This window comes from Fundulus heteroclitus, chromosome 9, assembly GCF_011125445.2.
Source record: "Fundulus heteroclitus isolate FHET01 chromosome 9, MU-UCD_Fhet_4.1, whole genome shotgun sequence".
Classification (NCBI taxonomy): Eukaryota; Metazoa; Chordata; class Actinopteri; order Cyprinodontiformes; family Fundulidae; genus Fundulus; species Fundulus heteroclitus.
In genome coordinates this window covers 6846099-6854992 of record NC_046369.1, presented here as the reverse complement: position 1 = coordinate 6854992, position 8894 = coordinate 6846099, and the positions used below count along the sequence as shown (strand labels likewise).

Here is an 8894-nt window from a genome sequence, read left to right as displayed (position 1 = left end):
CAACACTGAATGTGAAAAGAACAGATGTATTTAACTTAATAAACTACTTAGGGAAACTCAACATGGACACAGCAGGAGGTGAAGAACTGGCAGACTTCACGTTTCTAGGGTGATCCACTGGATTCAGTCGCTGATGACCACTTCTTGTGAGGAGATGATGTTTACTGACAATAAAGGCCTCCTCCCAGCAGACGCAAAATGTCGAAGGTTATTTGGAACATGCAACGTTAGTCTTTGGCCAGCAGGTGACCCTGAAATAAACTGACTGTAAATACTGGCGTGCATTGTATTCACCAAAGAAAAAAAACAATGACACGTTATCTCATAATTACAAGATCAGTTTAAATAAGAGTGGACTTATTTTTTCTGGGGATTTCGTCTTGGGGCTGCACAGTGGCACAGTTGGTAGCACTGTTGCCTTACAGTAAGAGTGTCCTGGAGACAGGTGGAAATAGGCATTGTCATGATGCAGCCTGAAGGCTGCATACTGAATATTTCTCGCTCCGTCTCCAGTGCAGTCCTAATTAGGAACACCTGTCAGGCTGCAATCACCATGGACTCACTCCACCATATAAACTCACCTCACCCGGTTCGTCTCCAGTCCTCTGAACATCATGCCTGTCCTGTTCCTGCTTGTGTCCTGGTCCCGTCTGCCAGTTCCTGTATTCCTGCAACCTCCGTCTGGTAAATGACTCTGGCATCCACTTCTTGTTGCTTCAATAAACTCTGGAAACCAGCTGTGTGTGTGTGTGTGTGTGTGTGTGTGTGTGTGTGTGTGTGTGTGTGTGTGTGTGTGTGTGTGTGTGTGTGTGTGTGTGTGTGTGTTTGTGTGCTGTGTTCTGGGCTCATCCAAGACAAATCATGACAGGCATGACATGGTGCATTAGACTGCTGGACATACCATCAGAAAATGGGCACAGTGCCAATTATAATCAGGTAGACTGTGGCTTTCAAACAAAGCTTAATGAGTACTAAATGGCTTAAGATGTTCCAAGAAACTACCAGAAGCAGCTTGAATCAATAATATAAGGAATCATGGATTCATATTTTTATGTTCTTTAAACCGGATTCTGACCCTACCAGTCAAATGTTAGAGCTAAAAGCAAGACTTGTTGGACCAGGTAACATTTTTCTGATCTGTTTTCATTTAAATGTTTGGTGAGTTTTTGTAAACTGAAGCCCCGATTTTCTGTTCTTAGCTGACACAGCAGGTGGTCTTTTTCTGTTGTTGGCCACTTGTTTTTTATGAAGGTGATAATGTCCTTTTTTAATAAATTAAAAAACATGCTGACATTATCGGATTTGTATTCACTTATTATATTCACTCAGTACTTATCATCTACAAATTGCTTATAGGAGACACATGCCAGACTAACTGCAGAGTCATGCATTTTATGATGCATCCATCTGTCCGTCCGTCCATTGATAATCTTCCAATTATTCAAGATTACAGGGGCAACAGATTCAGGAAGGTATCCCAGACATCCCTCTCCACAGTGCCATCCTCATTCTGGGGGATCTCAAGTCAATCCCAGTCCAACTGGGACATATAGTCCCTCCAGCAAGGTCCGAGTCTTCCCTGAGGTCTCCTCCCTGTGGGTGTGCCTAGAAAACCTCCAAAGGCATGCTGAGCAAATGCCCGAACCACCTAAACTGAAGCATTTCGATGTAGAGAATCCATAGGTCTACTTTGAGAACCCTTCTGTTGAAGGAGCTCCTTATTCTATTTCTAAGGCTGACTTCATGCCCTGTCCAGAAAAAGCTAATTTCAGCCACCTGTACCCGTGATCTTCTTTCGGTCATAATCCATATCTGATAACCACAGCTCTTTCTTCACTGCAGCACACCAGAGCAGCGCCTAGGGCTGGTCACTATATCAAAATAAATAAAAAAAAGAGATATAAGACTATACTGTTTACATCGACATGGTATATGTCGCGTTATAATTATACCTTTATGTATTCTAGTAGGTTAATTTTCAGCTGTTTCTCATATTTATCTACAGCTGTTTGTTAAAAAATTTGCCTGTGAGAGATTTGTGATAAAGCTATGATTCAGAGACACCTTTTTATAATTACTTTGTGAACAGAAAACATATCGAGATAAATATTGTATGTCGTTATTAAGCCTATAATTATTGAGATAGTATTTTAATAGACTTAATGGAGCTTACTCTTATTCCTGCCACTTCACACTCGTCTACGAGCCTCTCCGGTGCACCCCAAAGAACGTGGCAGGTAGAAGCTGATAGAACCACAGTGGCGACAAGCAAAGATGATATTTTAATATTTTCTAGCTTGACACCCTCCTCTCCATGACTAAGCCTTAAGATCCTGTCCATGAGCACCACAAAGAGGGGCAGTAAAATGGGGCAGTGAGAACAAAATGGTAAATTGCTTGTACTTGTATAGCGTCATTCACCCATTCACACACACATTCACACCCAGACGGTGGTGAGCTATGTTAGTAGCCACAGCTGCCCTAGGGCAGACTGACAGAGGTGAGGCTGACATACAACGTCGGCACCGGACCCTATGACAGCGCAGGTAATACAGGTGAAGTGTCTTTACCCAAGGACACAATGACTGAGATGGTCAGAGCGGGGGATCAAACTGTCAATTACAGGATGACCTTCCAAGCTCTTGCGCCACCGTCGCCCCGACAAGCTCAAATTTGTGCCGAGAATGTGGACAAAGCTTTTACTTTGAGCATGCAAAGATCGAATAACCCTTGAAAGCAAACCACATGCTCCATGCACCTGCAGTTCCCACCACAAAATACCTCTGGGGACACGGTCGCAGGCCTTCTTCAGATCCTCAAGACGGGAGATGCACATTCCTTTGACCCCCTCAGCAAAACTGTAATGGTAAAGATCTGGTACCCTGTTGAGCGACCAGTACCAAAGCCATGTTGTTCCTACAATAACTGGAAACATTTTGTGTCCCGAATGTTTTATGACACATTTTATGCAAAATAAGATATAGGGCAAGACAATAAGGAAACCTTTTATTCAGATTCAGATAATGCAGGATTTATTTTTACAGGTAAAACCAGGAGATTTTCATTCGTATGACAGTGGTAATACTTTTTTGCACTGATAAACTGATATATATATATATATATATATATATATATATATATATATATATATATATATATATATATATATATATATATTAGTAACCACAGAATGAATATAGAGTTAAGTAACACCATACATTAGCTGATAATGATTGATAGGTATGATAGATTGATAATGTGCTGTAAATTACACACTTTTAAAACCTTCATATAAGTCATATAGCTAAGATGTAAAACCACCTTACAACAGGCCGAGAAGCAGATGCAGGTCTGTTATATATTCAAAGAAACACATGAAAAATGTTTTAATCCTTCATCTCAGTGTTCAGTTATTTCATAAAATAATGAAGTCTACTCAGACTTTAATACAGGGTACTCTAGGTCATAATGTGAACTGTAAGAAAAGGGTTGTTGAAAGGAGTGATGTGGAAAAGTCAAGACTGGGATTTTCTATGTAAATCATGTTTTAATAGCAATTCCTGATAAGATTGGACATTTACATAGGTTTTAACTGAAGATGATCACCTTAACAAAAATCACTATGGTTGCTAAATATTTTGGATCAGCAGCTATAAAACCTCAGTAGCTTTTCATTACTTGGTGGGCTGCATGTTGACAACAGCAGGGCCGACCTTGCGATACTTTAGTTCCCGATGCAACTGGCACCAGGAGCACCACACACAGATGCAGGACGTGGCGATGTCCTTACAGAGAGAACCCTGTGGAGAAAAGGTACAAGTTGTTGTCCTTCTGTTTTATAAAAAATTTCATAAAGTGAATCTTCTTCAGCGGTTTGGACAGAGATCATTTTCTAAGTCATCATTCTAACGTGGAACAAGCAAGCATGTTTTACCTTAATGTTGTATTTGTACCGAACGCCGACTCTCAGGGCTAAGCCCGCAGGGGGCACACACAGAGGTATCCCAAAAGCAGACATCACAGCAGGGCTGCATATGTCACACAGTGGGAGACAGCGGTTCTGATTAAAATTTCCTGCGACGGTGCAGGCAAGACAGGGGCAGCACCAGAAACCATAGCAGCCTGAAAAAAAAATAACAGGAAAAGGCTGTAAATACATATTCTTCAGCAGCTTTTGTAGTGAAATAATATGAGAAAATAGGGTCATAAAAAGGTAAATGTTTAGCTGGATACAAAATTGTCGATATTTACAAGATTTGGTATCATCACAGCAGCTGAGGAGGCCAGAGTTCCAATCTGTTTCTGCAGACATCTTTCACCAAACTTTGGCTGACAAAGCAGAAAATGGTCAGAAAATGCGAACACCTCACATATTAATTATACAATATGAAACATTAGAGTAGATGTCTTATAACCCTTTTAGCCTTCCAGACTACGGATGTCCTTAGTACTAGATTAGGGTAGCAAAGGATGTATTTTCAAGTTGTCAGTGTCTGTATTACTGAGCTAAACTCAACCACCTATCCCCTTGTTGGTGTATCGCCTGTGATCTGATGTTGGCCACACTCCCAGCAACACATTGTCCATTCAGCTTTTAAAAAAATCACAGCGAGCACAGAAACAGAGCAGGCAGGGAAGAGGAAAAAACAAAAGCAACCCTCAACAGTCTGAACATGAGGACTTTAACAGGATTTTGAGGAACATCAAGTTCTGTCTTTGAAATACGGGTGACCCTTTTTGTCCAAACCTCTTTGATCTGTGTGTTAGAATCAAGTTATCATATTATAGGCTGACTGGCTGAGAACTGAAATTTAATTTTTTTATGAGCGCCCCCAAGTGGCCAAATAATTATAACTCAAACTTCTGTTTCAAGCATCCACCATGTTGAGATGCAGATGTTCTCTTCAGTAGACAGCACATTGCTGCATTATTCATGTTATAGCAAATGACTGCTATAACATGTTATATATTCATGTTATATCCTGTTACAATGAAATGAAAGGGGGTCACACAATACTGTCATGGAGATTTGACAAATACTATGTTTCCACTGTTCCTCGTAAATATATTATTGGGATTTTTAAAATATATATTTCCACTTTGTGATTTAAAATATGTGTCTACTCCAACTTTTTGTCTTAAAGTATGCATGATTTGTGCACCCTTCATCTGTGAATACATATTTGTGTCTAAAAGGAAGAAACAAAAAGTAGTTTTTCTTAAAGTTCTGACACTGATCTTATGTAAGTTATTTTTATTGTTCTCACATAATGGCTCTGAACTGGTGATAAATTAGAGCTGGTTGTCGTTTAGCATTCAAACAATTTAGGTTAAAAAAACTCCCAGTATATTCATCTGTAAAGGACAGGCCTTTCAGGGTTTTCCAGAGGAGGCATGAGTCATGGTCATTATGAGTCATTTGACTGCTTGTATGGATGGTGAAGTTTACAAACTAGACCACATTAAGGTCCAGGGATGTGAAAGATAGTTTAAGAACTATTAATTAGCTGTTCCTTTTTGAGCTAACATGTCAATAGGGGATAGTGGAAGACAGAGAGAGATTCCTTTCAGCAGATCCCTTATTTAAGGGTCGCCTCTCACCACACCCTTCCTAACACATCCAGGCTTTAATCCAAGACCCCAAAGCTAAAGATATGAAACCACTACACCACAGAGGAATTAACAACAACAACAAAGTAACTGGGAATTACTAAATACCCAATGTGAGTCCATTTGGCTGCTCCCTTATTCAGGGTCACCACAGCACATCATGAAAACTTGCACACAGGATGCCTTTCCTGACACAACCAGGTTTTAAACCTGGATCTACGAATATTGAATACAAACTAATATTTAAATAACTGCACAGATAATAGTCTGTTTAGGTTTTAAAAGTTAATTTTATTGTTTTTAATTGAAAATGATGTCATGGATAAAATTAGTTTACGTAAAAAAATTTTAAAGCATGCATTATTTAACATCCACCAATAAACTGGCTGTTAAAAAACACAGGGAACCAGAATAGGAGTCAGCGTAATTGCATATGATTTAGATCTTTTTGTCTTTTCTTCAAACGCCTCATGAAGGCATTTGTTGTGAAACTCTACAAATATAGTTAAACTTAATAGCATCGAACAAGCTATGGACGAAGACATGACAAACTGTACATATGTCTTTGGGATTAAGATATTTGTACATCTGTCATAATACTAAACAATAAAAAAGGAAGAAACAATATGTTGAATTTACTGTGTTTAAAGCATTTTGGAAATTAGATTACATCAAATGGATCTGCATTAATCTAACATAGATCAGGGAGAAACATGGCATGTCTAGGTTTTGCTATGGTAGAGGTTTGGGTTCATACTAATCTTGGCTAAACTAATTTCTTTAACATTTGAGAACTCTCAATTAAGCAAAAAAACACTACTGCAGAACTTGAATGAATTGGATTAACTTTGGCAACAGAACTGTAACCAAGTAGCCGTTTGCATGACAATTACAGTTGATTATTTTTAAAACAACCATAATAAAATACCTATTTATGTCTGCAGATAATACTAAGGTTCCTTAGTAAAAAAAAAACTGATGTTTTCACAAACACACCAAAGCTTACCTGATGATTCTGGAAGCCCTGTTGTCACCTAGGAGAGTGCTGAAAGAACTTTGGTTGTGTGAGGTGTGGCGTGTTCTGAGTTATTCTGATCTCCGGGGAAAGAAAAAAAAACAACTATGCCGCAGAACCAGAATGATTGTGGAAAGTGGGGTTTAAATGACAATGAAGCTCGTCCATTTGTTTATATGTGTGCAGGTGTGGTCAACATGTCAGATCTAAAGAATGCTGCCCCTTGCAGAGACACCACCACCAACCACACCCCAATCAGACGTAGCAACTGTGCTGTGTACCTTTCACATACATGTGAGTTTCTCTAACTGGCAGTCATTTGCCTTTAAAGATATTTATTTCCACCTGTTCTTTAAAATGTTTTCTTTAAAATTCCATCTTTCACTACTTTCATGTGATTCAAAGAAAGTTTTTTATCGCAAAAATGAATAATAAAAAGAACATGATCAATATAGAACCTGTGCTAAATATGAAGAAAAGTTTGACACACTTACAAAGCAAAAACAGTCATGACTGCTACTAAGTGGGAATGTGGTTAATCAAGAATGGTAACATGAGATTTTATTGAACAACACACATGACCTTGCGTTATCCAAGGGAGACATTTTCATGCACAGAGAGGGAAACAAATATTGAGAACCTCATTGTTTTTCTTTGTAAATATATTTCTACTGGCCTTATTGGTAAAAAAAAAAAAAGATTCACATCAAATGTTTGTAACAAACCAAGTAATCCACAGATATAGCTAAACTGAAATCAAATAAGTAAATAAAATAGGTTATGTGGGGAAAAAACTGACATAAAAAAATAGGAAAGAAGAAAAAGAAGTTGTGAAAGGCACAGATAGCAAACAAAATACTCAAAATCTGTTAGTATTTAAAAGGCAATTTTGCAGAAATCAGTGTATACTGACATTTTGCCATCAGGCCCTTACTGATGGGCTATAAGATGGTTTGTCATTAATGAGGTATTGCACTAGAAATGGTACAAAATAAAAATAATTGTTAGCACAGGTTACAAATGCATTTCTTTTTTCTTTTTTTTTTGCGTCCTGTCTGGCAGTATAGTACTAGGACTTGCTTCCTTAGTGCCAAAGAGAGCCCAACAGATTTACTTTCGCAGGTGAAGCATTACTGCTTTCGCTATAGTGCTCCATTTGATACATATGCAAAAAACCTTATTGGACATCTGAGGATTATTTCCAATTCAATGTACACAAAAACAGAAACGTAAAAGAGAAAGAAAAGAGATAAAGGTGAGGCAAAATGTTAGAAGGGGGAGAAAAAGTGACAAAAATAGAGTAGAGGAAAAAGAGAGTGCAAGATAACATCCTCAAAATCTGCCTCTAATGCCTACAGATGGATATATAGAAAGAACAAAAACAAAAAATGTATCACCAGTACAAAAAACAATGCCTACGATAACATCAATGAAAAATACACAGTATTATTTAATACAAGATATGCGCAGCGATTCATTAATTGGAGCCTCTGCAGGTGTAGCCATTCAGACCTGATTGCAGAAGCTGAGTCAAGGAGGCAGAGGATGACGTTACCGTCACTGCAGATGGGAGTTTCCCCAGGATTCCACTGAATGAGGAAGCGGCCGCGTTGAGGGAGCGCCGCATCACGGTAGCACTGCGCTTTATGGCAGAGACCCTTTCCACCTGGAGCAATTCAGAGCAGAGCGCTGGTGTGCTGTTGCATCATCGCCCAATAGTAGTGTACTTGTAGGCTTTTAAATAGAATGATCAACCAGTAAAGTGGTTATTTGGCCAGTACTACACCGGGGAGCCAGCTACCATGGTCTGAATGGAGTTTGGATCAGTGTTCCCTCTGAACTGCGCGCGTGCACGATCGCGCACGGCATCTGGATTCAGCGCGCACCACAAATCTATGCTGCGCAGAAAATAAAATCGATGCTGGACTGTAAACAAAACAATAATAAACCAAGTTATTTTATAAATTTTTTCAACTCTGGTGAGACCACTGATCTTTATTTTTTCACTGGATTGCTGGTTGGCCCGAAAAACTGAAGTCACTGGCCGCCATCTTGCTGCTTCCTACTCTCACAGAATCCCATAGGATTTGGCTACAACAACAAAGCAGTTTTCTGGCTATGGGAAAACTTTCACATGTAATTTTACAGTCAGTGGATGTACTAACACTATCAAGTACTGAGAAAGTCATGTGCTGAAATATTTTGCATGGTATTTATATATATATATATATATATATATATATATATATATATATATATATATATATAT

The 8894-nt window shown here is 38.7% G+C and overlaps 1 protein-coding gene across 2 annotated transcripts; it reads right to left on the bottom strand.

The window, feature by feature from the left end:
* Positions 1–3527: 3527 nt before the first annotated feature.
* LOC105936925 (cornifelin) lies at positions 3528–6715 on the bottom strand. 2 transcript variants are annotated; one of them, XM_036140910.1, is made up of 4 exons: positions 6607–6715; positions 4252–4329; positions 3935–4122; positions 3528–3800 (listed from the first exon to the last, which is right to left on the bottom strand). In XM_036140910.1, the coding sequence occupies exons 2-4, from the start codon at positions 4310–4312 to the stop codon at positions 3675–3677; spliced, it is 375 nt and encodes a 124-aa protein (XP_035996803.1). In that variant the 5' UTR covers positions 4313–4329; positions 6607–6715; the 3' UTR covers positions 3528–3674. The 2 variants fall into 2 exon arrangements, with proteins under 2 accessions (XP_035996803.1, XP_012733429.1); XM_012877975.3 differs by having other exon boundaries at positions 6617–6714.
* Positions 6716–8894: the final 2179 nt, after the last annotated feature.

What these genes read in the sequence shown, in the direction of transcription:
- LOC105936925 (XM_036140910.1), bottom strand. Translation starts at nt 4,312, where the DNA reads ATGTCTGCAGAAACAGATTGGAACTCTGGCCTCCTCAGCTGCTGTGAT. An exon ending in CTGTGATGATACCAAATCTT is followed by an intron (nt 4,123 to 4,251) that starts GTAAATATCGAC and finishes TTTTTTTTTCAG; the next exon opens with GCTGCTATGGTTTCTGGTGC. An exon ending in GGTACAAATACAACATTAAG is followed by an intron (nt 3,801 to 3,934) that starts GTAAAACATGCT and finishes TTTTCTCCACAG; the next exon opens with GGTTCTCTCTGTAAGGACAT.